Below are 24,231 nucleotides of genomic sequence, written 5' to 3'. Positions count from 1 at the left end.
AAAAGGAAAACTACCTTTGGACTGGATCAGTTCACACTTTGATAATGAACTTTTGCTCAGAGTCCATTCTGAAACTTGAGAGTTAAGCAAGCTTTTCCTTCAAACAGTTAGAGAAATGCCATATGCAAAGATTTTATACCTCTCTCAAGACAGAGGAAAAAAATCTACTTTAAGCTGACACGTTAGCTTTTACGGTATTACATACGTTTATTTTTTTTAAGTCCAAATATTTACCATTCTTATAGAAATTAGACAATATGAATTATGAATTATTTTTTAAAATAAGTGTATTATTATTATTTTTTTGGCTGCACTGGGTCTTTGTTGCTGCGTGAGGGCTTTCTCTAGTTGCGGCGAATGGGGGCTACTCTTCGTTGTGGTGTACGGGCTTCTCATTGCGGTGGCTTCTCTTGTTGCCGAGCACAGGCTCTAGGCGCACAGGCTTCAGTAGTTGTGGCACGGGGGCTCAGTAGTTGTGGCTCACGGGCTTAGTTGCTCCGTGGCATATGGCATCTTCCCAGACCAGGGATCGAACCCATGTCCCCTGCATTGGCAGGAGGATTCTTAACCACTGCGCCACCAAGGAAGTCCCTGAATTATGAATTAGTATGTGTAGATAGTATCTTCCAAGATGATAACATCAAAATCAAATGACTCCTTGCTTGCATAGCCTGAGTCTCAATTTTATTCAATGGCAGGATTAAATAAAACACTAAAGAGAAATTATAATACTAAAAATAAACTATATTTGTTTATTATGTATATGGAATTAAAAGTAGGGTCTTGAAGAGTTATTTGCACACCAACGTTCGTAGCAGCCTTATTTACAATAGCCAAGGGATGGAAGCAACCCAATGTGTCCACTGATAGATAAACAGATAAATAAAATGTGGTGTACACATACAATAGATTATTCAACCTTAAAAAGGAAGGAAATCCTGCGACATGCTACGACATGGATGAACCTTGAGGACATTATGCTAAGTGAAATAAGCCAGTCACAAAAAGAGAAATACTGCATGATTCCACTTATATGAGGTAATCTAAAGTAGTCAAATTCCTAAAAACAGAAAGTAGAATGATAGTTACCAGTGGCTGGGGGAAGGGAAAATGGAGGGTGGTTGTTTAATGGGTATAGAGTTTCAGGTTTTCAAGATGAAAAAGTTCTGGAGATCTGTGTACAACAATATGAATATACTTAACACTACTGAACTGGACACTTAAAAATGGTTAAGATGGTACATTTTATGATAAAAAACCATCTTCAACATGTACTGGAGGTGCTTATAAATTAGAGGACAGCAAACACTTTTCTGTAAAGGGGCAGAACATAAATATTTTGGCTTTGCAGACCACAGTCTCTGTCCTTAACTACTCGACTCGGCCATGGAATTGTGAAAGCCACAGACAATAAGTAAATGAATGGGCATGGTTGTGTTAACGAAAAAAACCTTACAAAATTAGGCAGCTGGCCCATGGGCCACAGGTTTCTGACCCTCGTGAAAGTATGAATATCTAAATAAGAGACAAATATTAACACTTTGTAAACACCAAGGGCTCCTCTACCCAAGAATTAGGAGTGAAACATTCTTGTTTTCCAGAGTCCAAGATTAGTGCAACAGCAATAGGCCCAAGCAAACGCAACAAGACCATAACTTGCTTGTAGTAGGAAAACACTACACAAAAGGACACGTTAGCCCTGCTCAAGTGTATATGCTTCTTTACTGATGAGCTTAATGATTTTAGAGCTTAACGATTTAGAGGAAAACTACAAATATTACAGCTGGAAGAGAGCTTGGTGATCATCTAGTACCTACCCTCTCCTTGAGTGGATGAGAAATTGCAACCGGCTTATCACCCCAATCGGAGCTGCCACAGCTGGTGTAGGCAGGGCTGGGAACAGAGCATACCACCACCCCACTCTGAGGTCATGCTTCTTCCTCCTCTCTATTTCCAGTCACTAGCAGAAGCCAGTCAGCCATCAGCTCTGCAAGAATTAGCTGTTTCATGCATGCATTTCCAAATGGTCTTGGCTTAACCCTGAAACTAATTTTTGCTCTTCACCAAGTTCAGTGGAGAAAATCAATAAAGACATACAAGCCCGCAAAGGCCTCATCTCATGAAATTCAGAAATGAAAGCGAGGGCATAATGATCTGTTCCCCTCCCCATCGTGCCATGTGAAAATAGCATGTTTTTCTTTTGGCGTTTAGGTAGTATAAAGAAACAACAACCCAAGGGTGGAGGCTGGCAGCTAGATTCAATCTTCTTGGGGACCACAAAAAACAGGCACCCTGGTTAAACAACCAAAACAAATAACCAGCACACATCAAATACCAACAAATGAAAATGGAGGGCTGTGAAACAGATACGATAGTGTGTGTTAGTTTTACAAAAGGAACTTACACCTCATCAGAGGACTCAAGCCAGTGCAGAGAATTTTAGAACCAGAAAAGACAGAGAGACAAGGGGTCAAATCCTCCCTCCGTTTTCATGTATGAATTGGGCAAAGCCCTGGGAGTCAAGGTACTGCCTTCACAGATACTTACTGCTGGTCTACTGTATGGACCCAATCCTGACATTTTCCACACTCACTCAACACAACTTGCTGGGTGGATCCCCGCCCCGCCCTTGGCCCTGAACAGAGGCAGAACACTGGGTTAAGCCTGAAAAGCTGGATGGCTCAGGCAAAAAGGAAAGGCCTTTATTGCAGAACAGGGAGATGGCTGAGCAGTGACATGCCTGCGTTACTTGGCATCTCCAGATCCCATGGGACCTGCCCTCAATTGCTAAAAGAGCCCGACCTCTGACAAAGACCAATGATTTCAGCAGTAATTAATGATACTGTCAAATTAATTAACCCAAGTCTTTGTCCACAAGAAGAAAACCCCTCTGATGTCAATACTGCTGTTTACTAGTCCTTGATCAAGCTCCACAGACCCAACCTTCAGTGGGGACACAGGGACACCACTGAAAGATGACTCTAATATGTCCGCACCTATTAAGCCACCAACATTTGTTAACAAACCTTCTCACGGTAACATACCCTTCGATAATATGTCTAGCGGATTCACAGCTCTCCAAAATCTAGCATTCTTTGAAATAGATACAAGCTAGAGAACACCAGTGTATCTTTCACATTCCCTACAATACCTTTTTGATACACTTTTGAATTACGGTGATGAAACACCGTAAGACAAATGCTGTAGGATTTCATTAAGCCACTTAATAAATGGCCCTCATTAAAACGCCAGTTCCCCTGTCCTTGTCTATAAGGACTCCAACTAATCCAAATGCCTACATATACATTTCCATATTACCTCTTTAGAGGATTCAGAACTATTTTCTTACACCTAGCACAGCTGTTATTCCATTTAGAATAATTACCCTCTATCCCATTTCTGACTTTCAGGAAAAACAAGACACTTAACTGACCCCAGGAGGACTCTCTCAAGGGCATCAGGCTGCAGAAGCTCTTCTGTGAGCTCACAACTTAAGCTGATGTAATCTGCTACAAGAAGCTGACTTCTATTTTTAAGTTATACCCTTTTACTCTGCCTTCAAAGGGCACATATATCACACGTTGTAACTGCTCATAAAATACTTTGTGGCCTCCTCTCCCATCCATTTCCCTCCTGGGGTGCATCACACTGTCAGGAGTGTTTCCAATGGCAACAGCAGCCCAGCCCTGCCCATTTAAATGCATCCGCCACTTCCCATTATTTGGTTTTTAGGAGAAGAGCTACACACGGCCCCACTCTCCAGGTGTCTTGTTTACCATGGTAATTTTGACAAGGAACAGATGACTAGCAGGGTCCTTCTTGAGGGCTGAGATCAAGCTTTTCCACCTCTTTGTATTTCCATCCCCAAAGATAGGCACTTAATAAATGCTTAGATTCCATATATATGGAATCTAAGAAAAAAAGTGTCATGAAGAACCTAGGGGTAAGACGGGAATAAAGACGCAGACCTCCTAGAGCATGGACTTGAGGATATTGGGAGGGGTAAGGGTAAGCTGTGACAAAGCAAGAGAGGCATGGACATATATACACTACCAAACGTAAAATAGATAGCTAGTGGGAAGCAGCCACATAGCACAGGGAGATCAGCTTGGTGCTTTGTGACCGCCTGGAGGGGTGGGATAGGGAGGGTGGGAGGGAGGGAGACGCAAGAGGGAAGAGATGTGGGAACATATGTATATGTATAACTGATTCACTTTGTTATAAAGCAGAAACTAACACCATTGTAAAGCAGTTATACTCCAATAAAGGTGTTAAAATAAATGCTTATTAACGTTGCCATCAAGAACTCTGTCATCGGGCCCGTGTGCTCAAAGGGTGCCAGAATGAAAACGGATCATTTGCTTTGTTTAATTTTAAGTTTTTCATTCATCATTTCGGTCATGCTCACTGGGTGTTATTTAAAAAGTTGCTTAGCATCTTGAAAACACTAGGAAAAAAGCCTTGGTTGGAAGTGAAAGTACATTTGATCTCGCTCTTCATTTATTTATACATATTCTGCTCATTTCTAAAAACGAATGAAGAGCTCTGTAATTAACGTGGTGCTGTTACTGAGTCTGGCGGAGGTCAGAACAGGACATTTATTTCTCTCTGGTCCACTTCCCTCTTCATTCCCTGGGTACCCCTGTCTCGTCTGTGGCTCGCCCAGCCTCAAGGCTTGGGCCCTTCCAATCCCTTCTCCCCACTGAAATCTGAGCGAGCTTGTGAGAACACAGATTGGATCATTCCCCTCCCCTTCTCAACACCCTTCACTCCCCTCGGCCCTCAGGGAGATGTCCCTTCAGCTGTGGTCTGCTTATCTGCCCCCAACTCCCTTTGCCTTTCACACTCTGGTTGCAGGGACCTAAAAGGAGCTAACCTCGTCCTGTTTGCCTTCACCTAAAGGCCTCTGTCCACGTTGCTTCCTCAGACTGGCACTCTGCTCTGCTGTCCCTAGTCCCTCCACCCTGCTCCTTCCCTCTCATCCTTCAGGGCATCCTTTAGATGCCACTTCCTCCAGGAAGCCCATCCTGGGTGTTCCTGTGGCACCATGTGCTACCTGAGACAACGGTTCACCTTACCACACCGTGTTTACTTGCTCCGTCTCCAAGTGACTGCCCGGGACAGCAGGGCAGCCTCTGTGTCTGCTCACTCACTACTGTATCCCGCTGCAGGTGGCCTGGCACAAGGTGGGCTTCAATATCATTTGCTGGATGAATGAATAAATGAATAAGTGCACACTAAAGATTGCAACCAGTTGCGGGGTGGGGGGCCACACTTGTGAAGTATGAATTAGAATGTTGTTTCCTCAGAAAGTATGAACCCAAAGAACAGAATTTAGTTCAGGATTCATCAGTTAGAATGTGAGGGAGGCAGCTGGCTCTGAGGAGACTAAATTCCCCCTCCCACGGTGACTCCAAAGGAGCTGGACTCCAAAGGAGCTGGACCACTCTCCCAGAGGACTCAGAAAACACATTTCAGTAACACTTTCCTGAGAGATAAATGGAGACTCTGTTTAAAATGGAATCCCACCGGGACAAAACACTAAAGCTGACTCAAAGTTAAGATTCATGTTATGAACTCCATGCATACAGCAACCTCCACAATTTAAATTCATTCCAAAGAGGGCAGCAAGCCACAAGCTAATAATGCTACTTCTTACCTGCAAAACCGTATATATCAATTTCCAAAACATTATAAGGTCAGTTGCATGTGGTGGGAAAGCTCTACAGGTGTGAGAAGGCATGAATCTGGCACTCAAATGCCTTGGCTTGCTTCTGGCCATCTGATATGGGCGCTAACTTGGACTAGGTGCTGGGCTGGCTCTGGGATTGTGTCAGTAAAGAGAACTAACCGTGTCCCTGTCCTTGTGGAGAGTCTAGTCTAATCAAATATACACTTGAATACAGACTTCTTTTAAAAACATTATTTCCCTAAATTCTAAGTAGGCCATGTTCAGCTATTAAATTAAATCCAGCACACATGGGATTGTGGAGTAAGGCATTGCTTTAGCTACTTCTGCATGGCAAAGGACTTTTTTTTTAAACCCATATTTTCCAAAATCTACAGATTGATGACACTACAGAGTGGGTAATGTTTCAACATTCAAACCAAATGACAAAGGGCTTGGTTTATTTCATCCTTACACAGCTAGTAACCACCCTTCAAAACAAAACCAAATAAACCCAAAAATTTCACGTGAAATTCTCCTGCCTTCCAAAATAATTTTATGTTTACTTTATTACCTAGCACATAGAAAGTGCACAATAAATGTTTGTTGAATGAATAAATCACAGGAGAGTTGTTACTATGATGCCTTTGTCAATTTTAGGTATGTTCTTTAATTCCCTTCCTTTCCTCTCTTAAAGAAAAAATTATGCATATTTTCTAGGATTCTGACTTTCACTTCCCTGTCTGATCTTGTGCTAGTTACTTAGGTATCGTTTTCCTCCTCTGTAAAATAAAATCTGTGTCTTGGTTATTGTGAGGCTTAAAGGAGGTAACAGATAGACAGTGACTGGCATTACACCCTGCAGATAATGTTGGGTTTTTTGTTCCCTTTTTCCTTTTTTAACCTTTCCACTCCTTCCTCCTCCAACCCCCAAATAAAGTGTCAAAGACAAACCAAACTACCGGCCTGATTAAAATGTCAGGAAATTTCAAATGTAGCCTGGGCTTGCCAACATCTAGCTATCAACCTTCAAAAAGTTTTATTTACTATTTTGGGGCCTAGGTTTTCTCTTTTATAGAATGAGTGCGTTTCACTAGCTCATCTTTAAGGAACTTCTCAGTTCCAATTTTCCATGAGCTCAGAAACCTGCCTTACTAAGGAATTGGATATTGCTAACACACTAATGCCATCTACGATCAGAAAGAAAATGGACTCTGAGTCCCTTCATAGAGATGGATTCTAAATTACAAACCAAAGTAAAACTTGTCTTTTAAAAGAATTTGTGTCAATCTAATACCTGGGTCAACAATTGGTGACCCTATTCTTAAGCAACAGAAGGTCCCTCTTTTCCCCCACTCCACACATTCCCCTCATCCTCCCACAGCCCACACATCTAACCTCCTGCACACCAGCAGGGTTCCCATTCACAGCTCTGCAATGATGTACTTAGAAATCTAGGTATTTTAAGCAATACCACAATTACAAATGGATCATTTGAAATGAGTTAGACAATTGACACAATATTATGTCAAACCTAACATTTGCTTGATTTTTTGGTCTTTCATACCCTGAAATATATCCAAGTCGACCAAACAAAGACCTACCAAGGTTATACACACACACACACACACAAATCTCGCTGCATTTTCATAAATATTCAGTGTATGACTGCCACCTAGTGGTGCAATGTATCCTCGCAGGACCAAATCTCCAAACAGCTAAATGGACACGGACACTTAGACAAACAATGAAACACTGTTCCTCTGCTGCTCACCAGTCATTTCAGGGAAATTTAAGAGCATATCCATCTCCTCAGCTATCTATTTTGCCCATACAAATAGCTGAAGGGTCTACTGCACATGGAGTCAATGCCACATTATTTAATCCTACAACTAAACGCAACAAAAGCGCATTATTACTCTATTAATTTTAATATTCATTAGCAATTAAAAACGATTTCCCGGGCTTCCCTGGTGGCGCAGTGGTTGAGAATCTGCCTGCCGATGCAGGGGACACGGGTTCGGGTCCCGGTCTGGGAAGATCCCACATGCCGTGGAGCAGCTGGGCCCGTGAGCCATGGCCGCTGAGCCTGCACGTCCGGAGCCTGTGCTCCGCAAGGGGAGAGGCCACAACAGTGAGAGGCCCGTGTACCGCAAAAAAAAAAAAAAAAAAAAAAAAAAAAAAAAAAAAAACGATTTCCCCAAAAGTCTGTTCTTACCTTCCAGTTTCATTTGGTCTAATCTTGATTTTTAGTTATGCATGAAGAAGCATCTACAAGTGACAGCCTTACAAAAAGTGCACATTACATGAAAATCTGACTTTAATTAAAACCAGTTACTAAATCCCAGCAATTTCCAGCTGTCTCTTCTATCTTATCCTTAGAGAATTATAGATCACATTAATTGGTATTCTGTCACGTAAAGAGGCACCAGCAATGATTAACTGCATCCTTGGTGCCTTTGATTTACATCTTCTTTACTAGAGGGATTCAAATCACATCTCATTACCTTCCAGCAGGTACCCCTTTTGTTAACCCTCATGAAATCTCCTACCTTCCTGAACTTCTCCATTTGCTTGTAGAGGTCTGGATCAAGCTCCTGGGACACATCCTTCATCCATAATAACGCCCCTCTGTATTCAGTCCGGCACTGCTCCATGCGGTTCACAGTCAGCCAAGTGTCCGAGATGGCCCGATGCCGAAAAGTCTCCACTTCTTGGTGAAAGCGACACAAAGGATTTCGCAAGGCCAACCTAGACAAGAGGGTAAAGCCACAATATTGAAACTAAGAGGGCCATCAATTTGAATCCTTGATAGTTTACCAGTATTAAACTCATGAGCCTAGAATAGTGCCTGAAACATAGTCGAGGCTGTAGAAATACTTGCTGAATTATAACTGAAATGTATGAGAACTGATGAGTCAACCAGAGATGATTATCCATGTGCTGATCCCTTAGATTACTGTTACTTAACTGTATCACTGGGGAGTCTCTCCATTAGTATTGTTGGGGGTGGCCTCATGCCTGGGCAGAGTACTTGTTTAAAGCTGGAACCAATCTTGTGTTAACGGAGGAAGGTCAAGGCATGGCTATTTCCCATTTCTGCTCTTGGCCACTCCCTGCCTTCTGCCTCCCTGAAGCCTGGCTCTTTGGGAAGGCATGGATGTGTGCAGGATGAGGTCTCCCTGTCTAGGCCATTCTGGATTACTCTCCAAAGGCCAGGGCATCTGCTGCTTGCTTCAATAGTCACAGAGAATGAAGTACAAACAGAAGCATCTTTAAACGGTCTAGGAAGCGGGAGAAGTACATTTACTGAGGGTCTACTGTGTTAGGCACTTTCAGATAGGTTATGTGATTTGATTCTTATTAAAAAAAAAAAACTTAAGGATACTACACAGAAATGAATGTATATTATACAACGAAGTGGGTATAAAATAATTATAATATTGGTCATAACATTACCATTATTTATTCAGCAAAAATTGTTTGATGCATATCAAACTTTGGCTAAATATTGATTTGGGAGGGGAAGGAGGATACTGCTTCTTTCATCTCCCTCCCCCAAATGAGTAATGTCAGATGAATTATACTCTTAAAATACAGTAGTCTCCATGAAGCTGTGGGGCACAGGTTCAAAAAATTAAAGATTAGTATTTACACCTCAATTTAAGTGCAAACTTGTTAAGGTGAAGGGAAAAATGGTGTCAGTGAGCTGAAGGCAGCTCTTGGCAGTTCCATCCCTGTCCGAAGACCTATGGAGAGCACTCTAAGATCACAGATGGGGCAATAAACTGTGTAAAAGAAAAAATGCCTTTTACTATTTTCTCTGGTTTTCCTCTTATCTGTAAAGCATCATTGTTAAATATTCAGACTTCTCTAAAAATAGCTTGCTCACATCATTCTACTTAGATGTTGCAGGCTGTTTCAAAAACATATTGTTGTGCCATAAAGTAAGCTTGTGTTTTATCACCATTGGATTAAATTTAATACTCACTTTTCATCAGACTGAATGGGCTGTTGTAGCAATGCCTACCAAATAAGTCAGTAAAACAAATGCTGGTATGAAGGTTTATAAAAGTGGAGACTTCTATTTAAAGAAAGAGCCCTCAGCTGTTCCTCTAAGGATCCTGTTCATTTCTGGTCTCCTTTATCTCTTCCTTTAGAGTTTGCCAATTTTCCTAAACTGGCTGAAACAGAGTCTTGTGAATAAAATATTCTTGATTTCTTTGACTGTTATAAAGTTAGAAACCTTTGAAGATATAATGACATGATGATAGGTGTTAAGATCTTGAAGAAAAGAAAAAGGCATACAAAGTCACCTCATTTTTTTATGTAACTTGTTTCATATAAAATCAGAAAGGTGAAAACCCATTCACTTGTGATGTAAGGGACTGAGTCTAGACCAAGAAAAAATCCAATAACTGGAAACATCAAACTTCAGCGAAAGACTGGCCCACGTTTCCATTCATTAAAATCTACCCAATGGGAATAATTAATAAAGCACCTAAAAGTCTAATCCAAAGACGTTTATTCTTTAGTAGGAAAAGGTAGAAGTGGACACTAGCGGACAGAGGGCTTGAGTTAAACGTATCATGGCATGCCTAGATAATGGAATAATATGTTATGGACGGTTTTAAAAAGGTATATATGGACATAAAAATAGTTAGAATTATTTGAACAAAAAATCAATTTGCTAAATAATCAGTATGCAATATATCCAAAAATTGTACGGTATGCTGCTGTTTATATTAAAAATATATTCTGGCAAATCCCAAATTATGTCCATTCGAGGTTTGAGAATTCAACTTTATGGGAGTTTTACGTAATCTTCCTACTTTCCTCATGTGCAGAGAACTAGTTTGGATTTCATGTGCCTGGTGAGCAGTTGAGTACCATGGAATCAGAGTCATCTTGTAGGAGGCCACCTTCTAAATTGCAAGCTGTCCAAGCTACATTAATTTATGGATACAGGGCAGTTTGCTGGTTTACAGTATCATTTACATTGTTTTGGTTGATTTCTTTTACTGTTTTTGTCTGTATCCAAAGGTTAGACTATATAAACTTAAGATACCATATGCTTTGTGAGATAACTTTGTACAAAACTATGAAAGTGTACAACTGGATAGCAACATTATAAAATAATTATATGATCAGTAACAGTAACTCTTGTGGTGACTGTGTCCAAGGATTTGGCTTGTTTCCCATAAATGGATGGCAATCTTGGCATGAAGGTACGTATAAGAATTTTTCCCACTGAAATCAGTGATAATTATATGTATAATTTAAGAAATATATAATGCTTATATATTTATAAATAAATATATAAGAATTTATGGGGCTTCCCTGGTGGCGCAGTGGTTGGGAGTCCGCCTGCCGATGCAGGGGACGCGGGTTCGTGCCCCGGTCCAGGAGGATCCCACGTGCCGCGGAGCGGCTGGGCCCGTGGGCCATGGCCGCTGGGCCTGCACGTCCGGAGCCTGTGCTCCGCAACGGGAGAGGCCACAGCGGTGAGAGGCCCGTGTACCGCAAAAAAAAAAAAAAAAAAAAAGAATTTATGAAAGATTTTTCAAGAATCAATGATCCTTGTAAGACTGGGGCAAGCGTATATGCATTGAAAGTATCTATCAAGGGGTTAAAAGCAAGTCAATCTCTATTAGCAAAATTTGAGTTGTTTTTAATTTTCTCCTTTTGGTTTGTTCCTGTTTTAAAATTTTTCTAGAATGAGTATGTATTATTTTTGCAAGGAAAACAGTTATAAATAAGATTAAAAGGTGCAATCAAAGATTATAAACAAACACTTCTCTTGGAAAACTGGGGTAGAGAACTATTGGAAATTGTTGCATTCAATTATGAAAGTTGGGGTCCAAATGTCATTAGAGAGAACCAGAATGCTCAGGAGGGGGAACCACTGAAAAATGAACACATTTGGTTCTCTTTCTTTCCACCCCACCCTTCTTGGATCTTCATAGTAACACCTGTATAATAGGTGGTGGCCTGCTTTTGGCCCACTGGGAGAGAAAGCAGTAAGGGAAAATTCACAGCAGAAGAAAATGTTGGACAGTTTGGGTGAGTGAAATTTTTGTGGCCCAAATATTTTTGGAGACTACCTACAAGCCTTATTTAGGTATAAAGTCTGCCTAATATTAGTGAGTGACATTTTGGGGGGCTTGTTAGCTACTGGGGAAGGAGGAGGAGAGAAGGAATGTCACCTTCTCAGATACAAAGTGTGACTCTATGCAGTGGTTTCTGTTTATTCTACATGGACCTTGAACGTAAGTTATGGTAGTGTTAAAAAAGAAATCACTGATCTATTACAATTTTCTCTGCACCAGAGCTTCTCAAACTTGAATGTGCATGGAAAACAACTGGGGACCCACTAAAATGCAGATTTGGATTCAGTAATTCTGGGGTGGGGCCTGGATTCTGCATTTCTAACAAACTCTCAGGTGAGGCTTTTGATGTTGCTGATCCAGGGTCTGAGCAGAACCGTGGAGGGCATCTTGAACAGCACCCCTCTCAAGTTAACTGCCCCCAGAGGGCACTCAGGGAACCCTTCTGCCTGGTCTCATTAGGCTCTTGCTTTAGTCAGCAGCTGGAAGGGGACTGGATGGATTGCTGTGAGCAACACTCAAGGTCAAATATAAGCCTAGGATAGCACTCACGGTGACTGGTGTATAATTATAGACCAGAAGAAATATAAAAACATTTTTAAAAAGTTAATACGGAAGGAAAAATATTATACATGTTATCTGAATCAGAGTTAAGTACGAACAGACTAACAACTGTGAACAGAGGAGCTCCTCAATCGCAGGCAAGAGCCTTCTAAAGGCCAGTAGGAGGTTCCCTTCATGAATGAGTGGGTCCCAGGTTCTCAGGAGACCTCCCCCAACAACAGAGCCCCAGTGCAGGCCACACACCTTTGCTGGGAAGAAAAGCAGAGGGCCTTTCCTGTTGCTTGCATCATTTTTCCTGCTCTGGTTTTATCTTGGAAGCCTTGGGATCGGAGAAATTTTCCCAGTTCGTTTTCTTCTTGAGACAAGACTGATGGAGAAAAGACCAAAAGGAGCCATGAACAATGAACATTTTTATTACAGAGAGGAGAGAGACAAATCACAAGGTCCTCTCTCTTCTAGAGGCAAAAACGAGACGAAATTAAATCCAAGTGGCAGGCTACAAGGTAAGCCTCCACCACATTTAACTTTCATGCTGTTCTTCCATTTACGAAACGAGGGATCAAATTCACTTGAGTGCATCTGTCAGTGCGTTTGGTGCTCTGTAATCAGAACCAGAAAATGACCTCTGTACTGAAAAGTGAGCTGATAATGTGCTGCTTCGAGCTGAAATAAAAAAGTTGGGTTTGTTAAGTATGACTGTGGGAATCTTTTGTGGCTGCCTATAATGTAGGGCCAGTTTCCCCCTATTATTCCCTCTTCCTGACTTTTTGATCCCTGCTTTCTGAGTTACATTCCACTTGATTGTAAAGCAATTCAAACACCTTATCCACGGCATAGGTCTTGGCTGGAGCAGGGGGTGGAGGTTGAGGGTATATAGGTAATTATGTTGGTGATTTGGTGGATTTTTTAAATGCAGAGCTGGAACCCAATCTGAATTGCTAATGCCTAATCTTGACCTTACTCTTTGTTCTTATTTTATAAAATTGAGGTATAACTGACATACAACATTGCATTAGTTTCAGGCGTACAACATAATGATTCAATATTTGCATATATTCGGCCTTATTTTTTAAAGACAACCTCAGAGGGCGCTATTGGTGAGAAAGTGACTGTGGTACAAGCTCTGTACAGACTGATTTGGCAGTAAATATTAAAAAGTCAGAATTGTATACATCTTTTGACGTTGTACTTCTGTTAGGAGTAAACTACGTCCTGAGGAAGCAGTAAAATGGGCACAAAGATGTATATACAGATATAATCATAGCATAGTTATTTATAGTAGCAAAACATTCTCTTTCCCTACCTTGGGGACTGATTTGATCAATGCAGTGCATCCACACAATGGATGCGTGGGCTGCTAGGCAGCTACTGGTCCGAATACACATTCACCAACGGCTGAGCCACAGGCAAGCAGTGACACTGAGCTTCCCAGAATGTTTTTTTCTCTGAACACAGACTTTGCTAGGGACATACTTTGAACACGACTCTTATTTCACATTTCTGTATTGACGCATTTACCAATCATTTGTCTCTAAAAATGCTTTCTAAATGCTACCAGGATTCTTGTCTGTTTTCATGAACAATCCAGACTTCTTTCAGAATGCATCCCATTCCTGACACTATCCCCCCAACAACAGCTGTAAAACATTAGCCAGGAACCAGGAATCCAAAAGTGAAGGCTAAAGCTACTACTGCTTCCTTATTAATTAATGTTGAGCTTATACTCAACATTCCACAGAGAAGAGGCTTTAGAATCCATTCTTCCTGATGGTCAGTGACTACCCTCCTTCCTCTTCTGTTTCTCAAAATCAAGTTCATTGGTTAAAGCCTAGCTCAAAAGCTACTTCCCCTGTGAAGTAGGTGATCCCTCCTTCTCTGTGACAGCAGCGCCCTCTCGGCACCTGGTACTGGGGTGTCCGTGGGTGGGCAACGCATCTATCTTTCCCGTGAGAACCTAAGCTTTCTCAGGACAGGGACCTCATCCAAACTATGGATTCCCAAGGCTGAGCATACAGTCTCATTCAGGGCACTAATTAAATGCTTGTGAAATTGAACTAACTATAACTTTTGCCTTGTTATCGCTGTATACTTCACTCTAAATAGTTATCTGATATTTATGTCCTGGTTCTAGGTAATTTTTAAAAATTCCTATAATTATATGAAGTTTTGTTGTTTTTTAATACCTTCCATTCTTCCTCCTCTCCACTTACTAATATGGGACTCAACTGACAATAAGGAAAAATGTCGCACTTTTGTTTATAACAGTATGAGGCTACTGTCACCTTTTTTACCTTGAAACCTCAAGTCACATACAAATGAACGCATGAACTTAAGGCTAGGAAGAAACCAATTCATGGTACCTGAATGACTACAAGGGTGGGGAAATGTACTCTTTGCTAAATAAACCTAAGTAGATTGAAGCACTTGAGAATTCATTTTTGGTTATTTTACACACTTGAGGATTAAACTTGGACTGGAAGACAGTCATTTTAAGAGCTGAAATCTGGTAATAGGCAGTGCTGCTCAGAGGGTGGTGGAAAAGGTTTGAGTGGCATCAGGCTACAGGTTGGATGACTTAGTGATGACTGTGTCATCTTCCAAGAAGGGATGTTCATTCCTTAATTTTAATTTTAAAATTCAAATACTGAAATAAATTTATAGAAGTTTAAAATTCAGGTGCAATACAGGTATCAGATAACTCAAATGTTTCTACTTATAAGGTTTCACTCCACTGGGGCTTAATTCAGAGACAAATAAAAACCTTTTCATGTTTAACTCCTAATTAGATTTTCAGATGTGCCCTGAAAAGGGAACCAAAGAACTACAAAACCAATTAGCTTGGCAGCATTAAGTCACTTAGCACAAATTTATGGATGATCTCATATGTACTAGGCACTGTTCTTGTCACTGGGAGTAAAGAGATGGACAAGACACATGAGGACCCTGCTCTGTGCAGTTTATGTTCAAGCGGGAGCAGACAGAAAATAAAAAATACAAAACTCAAAACAAACTCAAAACACAAAAAGAAAAATACCAGATTGGGGGCGGGAGGGTGGCGAGTAAGAGAGAGTGATTGGTAGCTGCTTTGGGCTGGGTGGTCAGGAAAGGCATCTCTGAGCAGATGACCATTAAGCTGAGCTCTGAAGGATAAGGGGCCACTAGAGACAATGAGGGCAGGGACATCCCAGATGGAGGAAACAGTGAGTGCAAAAGGCCTCAGATCACATCGTGGGTAAGAGCAAAAGTGGCTGGAGAGGTGAACTGGGTCAGATTGTGTAGGAATTTGTAAGCCATGGAGTAGAAGTATACATCTTATTTTAAGTGCTTATTGGAGGCTTTTCAGCAGAGAAGCAATATGATCCAATGTACATTTTTATTTATTTATTTTTAAAAATAAATTTTATTTATTTATTTTTGGCTGCTTTGGGTCTTCCTTGCTGTGCGTGGGCTTTCTCTAGTTGCGGTGAGCGGGGGCTACTCTTCGTTGCGGTGACTTCTCTTGCTGCAGAGCACGGGCTCTAGAGCGCAGGCTCAGTAGTTGTGACACATGGGCTTAGTTGCTCCGTGACATGTGGGATCTTCCTGGACCAGGGCTCGAACCCACGTCCCCTGCATTGGCAGGCAGATTCTTTTTTTTTTATTATTATTTTTATTTATTTTTTTTTTTTCAAACAGCTGGTGAGTGGCAAAACTAGGACTAGAATCCAGGTCTCCTAACTCTAACCAGTACTTCTCCTATGAAACCATCCCACCATCCTAAGAGTTAATTATTTATATTTTCAAAATAGTATTGTATTTTGCACCTGTAAAAACTTACAAGTATATTCCATTAATTTCATTGTATAATGAAGCCAAGCTTTAGAAGAGATATAAATACAGGTAAAGAATAAATATCATGATTCATAGGTTAAATGAATTGTAATCATGTTACATACAGTATTAAATGCTGGAAAATACACTCAGTTTAAAAATGAAATGGTGCTTACTAGGGGGCAAAGTCATTTCTGAGGGATGGAGGATTCCAGGTGAAAATAATGATCTCATCTAATGATTTGTATGCTGCCATTCTTCTGTTGGGATTGTAATGAGACCTTCTAATTGGGACATATGAAAACGTTAATTCTAAAAACTCTTTTAAAAAGAAAAAGGTTGGTAGAGTACAGACACATGTGTTCCTATAAAAGCATGATATATAGTGTATTTCATTCAAGGATTTTGCAGCCATGAAAAGAAAAGAAAAAAAAAAACGAGATAATTCTAGACTAGAAGGAAGTTAGAAGCATGAAAAATTATCAGCATTGATGCTGAAACCTAATTTGAAGGCAGATTTTATTAAAAATACACCTAAAGAGAAGAGAAACTGAAAGCATTGCTTTCGCCTATTGGAGTTATAGTCTTATTATTTCCTACCACTGTTTATAAAAAGGCTTAGGGGTGGAGTCAAGATGGTGGTGTGGGAAGGCTCCGAGTTAGTATCTCCCAACAACTAGAGTGCCTGCCCGCTGGTGGGGGACCCTGACGCCCAAGGAGAAGAGAGGAACCCCCAAGTGAACTGGTAGGACGTGGGGGGACTGAAGAGGGAGGAGAGGTTGAGGCCAGACAGGATCGGTGTCCCTGAGGCCCAGGAGATCAGGAGAGGAAGGCGGGAGGGGCCCTCCAGGAGGAGTGGGAGAGGAGTGGAGGGCGTTTGCCCCACCCACTCGGGCCCAGAGAGCCTGCTGAGCTCTCAGGCCAGTCCCCTGCCCTCCAAGGCTCTCCCCTTCCCCTGGCTGCATTGGTCCTGGGGGCTTAGGAAGGAAGCGGAGGGGAGAACAGGAGAGGCAGGTGGGAGGAGCCCTGCGAGGGGAGCAGGAGAGGAGCAGAGGGCATTTGCCCCACCCACTCGAGCCCAGGAAGCTTGCTGGTCTCCCAAGGGAGGTTCCCTGCCCTCTGAGACCGGCAGGCAGATTCTTAACCACTGTGCCACCAGGGAAGCCCCAATGTACATTTTAAAAAAAACCTTTATTTTGAAATAATTTTAGGCTGATAGAAAAAATTGTAAATAGGATACAGAGTTCCTGTGTACCCTTCTTCCCCTAATGTTACATAACCATGGTAGAATGATCACAATTAGGAAAATAACATTGGTACAATACCACTACCTAAACCACAATCTTATTGAATTTTCCTAGCTTTCCCATTAATGTCCTTTTTCTTTTCCAGGATCCCACATTGAGTAGTCAAGCCTCTTTAGTCTCTTTCAACCTGTGACCGTTCCTCAGGCTTTTTTTGTCTTTTATGACCTTGATGCCCTTTAAGAGTACTGCTCAGGCATTTTGTGGACTGTCCCTCAACTTGGGTTTGTCTGCTTTCCCATGATTAGACTGGGGTTACAGACTTGGGGGAAGGAAACCGCAGAGGTGGAGTGTCCTTCTTAGTGTTTCATAGCAGGGCTCCCGGAGATCAACATACATTATTACTGACGGTGTTAACCTCCATCATTTGGTTCATGTCATGTCTACTGGATTTCCCCACTGTAAAATTATGATTTTTTCCTTTTGTAATTATTAAAAATTTGGGGGGTAAATACAGAAGACTATGTAAAGATCCAGTTTCTCCTCAAACTTTCACTCACTAATTAAAACATCTTTCAGTGAATCTTGCCTGCCACAGTTCTTACTGTGGTGTTTACCTAATGGTGATTTTGTGGTTCCCTCATTCTTTCTAGATTAATTGTAATTATTTTATAAGCAAGAACTGTCTCTTCTCCCCCATTTGTTTTTTTTTTTTTTAGAAATAATAGCAGCATTTAATATGTGAATGGATATAAGCTTAACACAAAAGTCAGATATATTTTTATTCTCCAGCAGCAAAAATATAGAAAACATAATTAAAGAGAGGATTCCACTTAGAACTGTATCAAAGAAATATTACGTGCATTAGAATAAATCCAAAAAGTGATACCCAATACCTGTAAAGGAAAAATTCTAAAACTCTGTGAAGCAGTATTCAAGAGTAACCAACTAAAAAGATATAAACTATGTTTCTGGATAGGAAGACTTAATATCAGGAAAATGTCAGTTTGTTTTTTTGTTTATTTCCATACACACTTAATGGACATTTATCTTACTTCATGGGTTCTAACCTAATACAATCAGTTATTTACTTTGTTGCTCAAAGTGTCCCAGCTTTGACCACTGGGAGCTCTGGGAGATTGCTGACTGCTCTCTGACTGCAGTGCAGATGATGGGCTGGAGAAGGAAAATGTGGAGGCAGGGAGATCAGTTAGGAAGCTGAGGCAGTGAACCAAGTAAGAGTGATGATGGTGGCCTGAACTAAGGCGGTGGCCGTGAAGAGGTACAGGAGGGAGAATCTGAAAGCAAAGTAGGTGACAAAATGGACCAGCATTTGTGACTGACTGGATGTGGGACAGAGGAATGTTGGGGGCAGTGTGTCATGTGTCTGGATTCTTCATACCCAAGACTATGGAGTTCTAGCCCTGGAGAAGTCTTAGCTCAAACACTTAGTAAATAGTAACACAGATAATTTACAAAATTCTGCCTCTAAGTCCTAGGATTTTGTACTTCTGAAAAACAGTCTTCATAAAAGATTACTAATGAAGGAAAATGCCCAACTGTTAATTTGTGATTACTGGAAAGGGGTTTGGCAGTAGTCATAAACAGACAAACTTCTCGGAGTTTAGTCTCAGAAATACAGAAATTGTACTCTTAAATGACCTACAAATGGAAATTTAAAAACACACTAACATACAACTTGATATTTAGTATTTCAGAGACAACTTTGTTGGTAATGATTTTAAGATGGAATGACCATAGGAAAATCTTGTTCCCTAAAAAACCCAATATCTGACATAGAAAATGTTCAGGAAGAAGCGCTGTCAACAAAATATAGTCAATGAATTAACTGTAAGTGCCTTCTCTCTCCATTTGGTCATTTTAAAAGGAACAAAATTGGACATAAGAGAGCCTGGGCAATCAGATAAAAACAACGCCAAATCTCAAGATATAAAACTGAGAAAACTTTTTTATAATTAGGAAAATAAATGGCACGTACTTATCCATGGTAGACTCAATGTAAAATTCTTCTGTTATGGTACTTGCATTGAAAAACAGCCTATGTAAAGAATTTCTGATAAAATGATTAAAGACCCCACCCCACCAATTAAAGAGCAAAGACAGACACTCCTAAACGGTAGTTTCCTTGTCTTGCTTCCTAAACATATCAAATTATATATTAAGGCAAAATATCCAATTTCTTACTGTCTATTTGGTCAATATTCACACTTATGGCATACTTACAACAGATTCTCTTTTGATAGAGTACAATTGCTTTAGACAAGTCCAGACAGGTTCTCTGAATCGAGTGAAACAGCTATAATAAAAATACAAACAAAATGCTAAACAAAACAGACAACAGTGAAATAAAAAATAATTATATTGAATATAACCATAGCGTTTGATTTGCTCACTAAAAACAAGATTGTACGCCTAAATGAGCTTGGTGTTATGTGGTGTACTGAACAGAAAATGTGACCAAAGCTTTTAAATATGCTCCTATTTTTCTATATTTATTAGAATTCATCAGCTCTGCGATCTAAATTGAGATCTGCAGAAGGATGATTTCCTCCAGACATTGAAATAATAGCTGAAAACCAGAAATCCTAAGTGAGGGGCCCAATTAGAGGACTTGGTAAACCAGAGACCCAATATTCCTTCATAATCGAATTTATTTCTTTTACCACTTACTGTCTTTTTTTTTTCAAATGGAAGATCTGTCAATTAAGCATCATATTTAAAACACAACATTAGCTTATTTTGTGATCCTAATGCATTTTACGGCATGCTTAAACAACTCTATAAAAACAAACAAATATCAATCAGCTGAATGTTCTGTCTGCTTTGAAGAGATCTGGTAAAATGGAGTTTAGCTAGCAGCTCCTATCACTCATTATTTTCCCAATTATTTCATAAAATATACAGAGAAGAAACCTAATGTCATGCTATGGCCATAACAGAGAAAATTAAGGGAAAAGCAGGTGGGCTGTATGGAGAAGAATCTAACTAGATTTTAACTTATGGTGGTTCTGGTCTTTGCTTCAGAAATGGAGACAGTTCAAGAGAAGACAGAACAATTGTAAATCAACTATACTCCAATAAAAATTTAAAAAGAAAACCAGAAGACAGAGCAGAGACTTCACACTTTCTCCACCGACTCAGAGACCAGGGCTGCTATCAATTAGAAAACCTGGTAGATGTCTCTGAGGAGCCATGCAGGGAAGCAGGGCAAGGCATTCTTCTCTCTCCCCTGGCTTACTGGCCATGGTGATATAGCAATTATGCCCTAGTATTACAAAGCACTTCACAGTTGAGTCAAAACAGAAGATCGGCTTCATAATATAAATGACCAAATGTTCTAATAAAAATGAATGCATGCATATATACTTAAAAGATTAAAAACCATTCCTATGAATGCTTAATATGATAAATCTTGGTCATGTAGAGTATAAATTTTACTAAATCTCATTTCATTACACTTCATCCTCTACCTATTTAGGGAAATAACAAAAAACCCTTTACCATAAAACAAAACAGAAAATCAGCAGTCTGAGTATGTTCCTTAACAAATGCTTGATAACAGTATTCTGGGTCACAAACTATCAACACATAGTATTTCCTGAACACAGGAGCAAGGACGTTAAAAAAAAGTATGTTCAAGAGCTATTCTGCTGTTACTGTTCACTTTTTTAAAACTGAAGTATAAATTAAATGCAATAAAATGCACACCTCTGGAGAGTTCAGTTCTGTGAGTTTGACAATTGTATACACTCTTGTAATCATACCCAAAGTAAGATAAGAAACATTTCCACTAACTAGTCAGTCTACTTTGCTGTGGCATCCACTAAAAGACTTCTGTCACCACAGGTTAGTTTTGTCAGTTCTTGTACTTAAGAGCTGTTTTTCAGAAAATGATTTCATTAACAAGCAATTCTGACAAATATTTAAACTTAGTGAACATTTCTACATGAGCTTCCCAACAGACTGTAATAGAATCTGACCATCATTACAGCTTGGCATACAAGCTTTCTATGCCAGCAGAATACAAGTTCTTGTTTCATCAGCTAGTCTTCTATGGATAACTTAGTTGAAAAGCACATCAAAATGGCCTGCATATCATTTTCTTATGGTTTATTGGTGGAATCCATTCTCTTTCTCTGTAAACATCAACATCAGTATAAAAACATTCCTGCAACAGAAATCTTTATCATGTGTAAAATTATTAGTCACAGTTAAGTACTTTGGATGCTATGCGCCTAGGACAGCAGGTATTTTGATTAAAGTACAGTTGGTTCAGTGAAAATGCTACTGCAAGAACCTAAATATAAACATAAAATTACTGTATTGTGTTTCATGTACTAGAAAATAACATATTCAATTACTTTTTGAGTAATGCTTGTATTTACTAGGTTGTTAAGAGGAAAAAAAATGAATCTATAAGATGTGAAAAGCATATGCAACTTACAATCATTTCAATTCTATTTAGAATACTAAAATCAGAACAGAGGCTTCCTGGCTCTACTTTTCTCCATTGAAGCAATCTCCGCTAGAACATCTCTGTCAAACCCAGCTTCTGTTAGAACAATTCCACTGACAGGAGAAAGGGTTGGGAACTCATCTTAACTGCATTAACACGTACACTTATACAGTTAATACTTACTGAATGTGTACTGTGTGTCATGGAATCTGACCCCCGGTGGAGGGAAGGCAGGCAAACAAACAGACACTTGAGATAATTCCATGAGAGATGAGTACTATGAATAGTGGCCCTGGGTCTGGTTCTACCGTCAGATGCACAGAATGATTCTTATCCCTCTTCCACATGACAGGCCTTCCCAGAGAACTGACAATTAACATATTTCCCCTCAACCTCTCTGTTCCAGAATAACCACGGCCTGCACCACCTTGGTCACCCTTCTCAGAAAGCTTTATGAAATCTTGAGCTTTTGATTTTTGTCTCATTAAGTGTTCATCTCAGTAACTTTAGCTTATGTATTAAATTTAGATACCATTCTGAATTCTTATCAGACCGCATGACATTATTTCTCTCTGTGCCCTGTCATTCACAGAAGTGTTAAGTATGCTTTTTAAATTTAGGGCTTTTTAAAATTAATTTTTCTTGGAGTATAGTTGATCTACAATGTTGTATTAGTTTCTGTTGTACAGCAAATGCTTTTTAAATTCTGATTTAAAGTACTGGAAGAATGTCCAGCAATCAGGGAATTAGTGGGCCTTTTACCAGTTGTACTAGTATTCAAGGATCATTCAGATATGAATTCAGCTTACTGTATTATTAACTAGTCTAACTAAATATTGGTTAATTCAATTCTAGAATTTTCCAGGATTCAGTACAAGCTTATTAGACTCACTTTCCAGGATCTTTTGCCATCATCCTTTTTTCTTTTTTCTTCTAAATGTAAACATTTGCCTGACCCTAGTGTTGCTATCACTGGCAGTGGCTCTTTGAGTGCATTAATGTTTTTCAACAAACATTTATTCAGAATTTACCACATTCCATGCATTCCAACGAAGTGCTTGAAAAACAAATGAACTGAGGCATACTGGGGGTTACAGGAGAATTTGTGGGTTTTTAAAAAATATGCTGGGATTGAGTTAATCTGATCCTAGATTTTCCTTATGAACTAGCTGTTTGCAGTATGTTTTCAAATACAAAGCACACCTAATGCTTGCCCCCGTGAATACATTCTCAGACTCTGAGCCTAGCAAGGTGGCTGTGCTGGGGCTGAGGGCAATGAAGCGCTCACCTCCAGCTTGGCATCCAGGTCTGCGTCGGAGGCAACAACGTGTTCATCTTCCTTCTTCCCTGTGGCTTTAATAAAGGCCTGCTTCGTTTCCCAGTACTTCTGCTGCATCTTATTTACAACTGATTTATCTTGAGCATATCGATCTTGTAAGTCCCAGGGATAACTGCTAAAAGGCATTCGAAGAGCCATTTTACTCATGACTCTCAAAAAGATTAAGATATTATAGTGAACAAATGTATCCAAACATTTACAACATTAATAAACATATAAGTACTTTCTTACATGGTTATTACACCAAAAGGTTAATCAAGTCTAAGTTATACCGAAACCTTAAAAGTTAGTGAGGAAATTAAGAAACCTTTGCAGGAAATTGAGAAACTAAACCTTAAGGAGTTTAGATATCAAAAGACTGGACACACTCCTTTCAGAAGTAGACAAAGTGAGGCCAAGTCAGGCAAGGTGACTGCCTCAAGCACCCCAGTGAGTCAGAGATAAAGCCAAACACCAATGTTCTCTCCAGCCTAGCATTACGGCCAACAGTGAAGTGATGGCAGAAAAGTCGAGATAAGGGGCTGACAAACAGCATACTTCAAATCTGTCACAGAGGTACCTAACACAGTCAAACTCATAGAATCAGAGAATAGAATGGTGGTTTCCAGAGGTTGAGGAGGAAATGGAAAATTACTAATCGATGGGCATACAGTTTCAACGATGCAAGGTGAATAAGTTCTAGAGATCTGCTGTACAACACTGTGCCTAGAGTTCACAGCACTGTATTCTACACTTAAAAGTTTGTTAAAAGGGTAGATCTCATGTTTAGTATTCTTACTACAGTCAAATAAAATTTTGAAAAATAAAAAAGTATTAAAAAATTTATTATGGGTTTCTCATACTAAAACTTTAAATTCTTAAACATAAATGCTTAAAATACCGATAGGAAGCCATTCTTCAAGAACAGCACAGTGAAGATCATATCAAAAAGTATGTAAGGAAGAAACTGGAAAAAAATTCAATTGAGAATGAAATGGAATTCTGTAAAAGTGACCAGGGTACCCAAATATTGACAGAAAGTT

At 39.9% G+C, this 24,231-nt stretch overlaps 1 protein-coding gene across 8 annotated transcripts in view; it reads right to left on the bottom strand.

Moving 5' to 3' along the window:
• ICA1 (islet cell autoantigen 1) overlaps positions 1-24,231 on the bottom strand; it is a 148,746-nt gene that overhangs the window by 101,981 nt on the left and 22,534 nt on the right. For 6 of the 8 annotated variants that reach the window (XM_081244754.1, XM_081244752.1, XM_081244751.1 and 3 more), the window contains 4 exons: positions 23,159-23,324; positions 19,638-19,710; positions 12,583-12,706; positions 8,221-8,419 (listed from right to left, as the gene is read on the bottom strand). In XM_081244754.1, the coding sequence (XP_081100880.1) occupies positions 8,221-8,419; positions 12,583-12,706; positions 19,638-19,710; positions 23,159-23,324 (562 nt within the window). The remainder of the gene's footprint in view (positions 1-8,220; positions 8,420-12,582; positions 12,707-19,637; positions 19,711-23,158; positions 23,325-24,231) is intronic. The other 2 variants (XM_081244755.1, XM_081244758.1) reach the window with 1 other exon arrangement.

Source organism: Mesoplodon bidens (assembly GCF_964165515.1).
Source record: "Mesoplodon bidens genome assembly, chromosome: 9".
NCBI classification, from domain to species: domain Eukaryota; kingdom Metazoa; phylum Chordata; class Mammalia; order Artiodactyla; family Ziphiidae; genus Mesoplodon; species Mesoplodon bidens.
The sequence above is the reverse complement of the archived record's forward strand: the minus strand, read 5'-3'. Positions and strand labels throughout refer to the sequence as shown.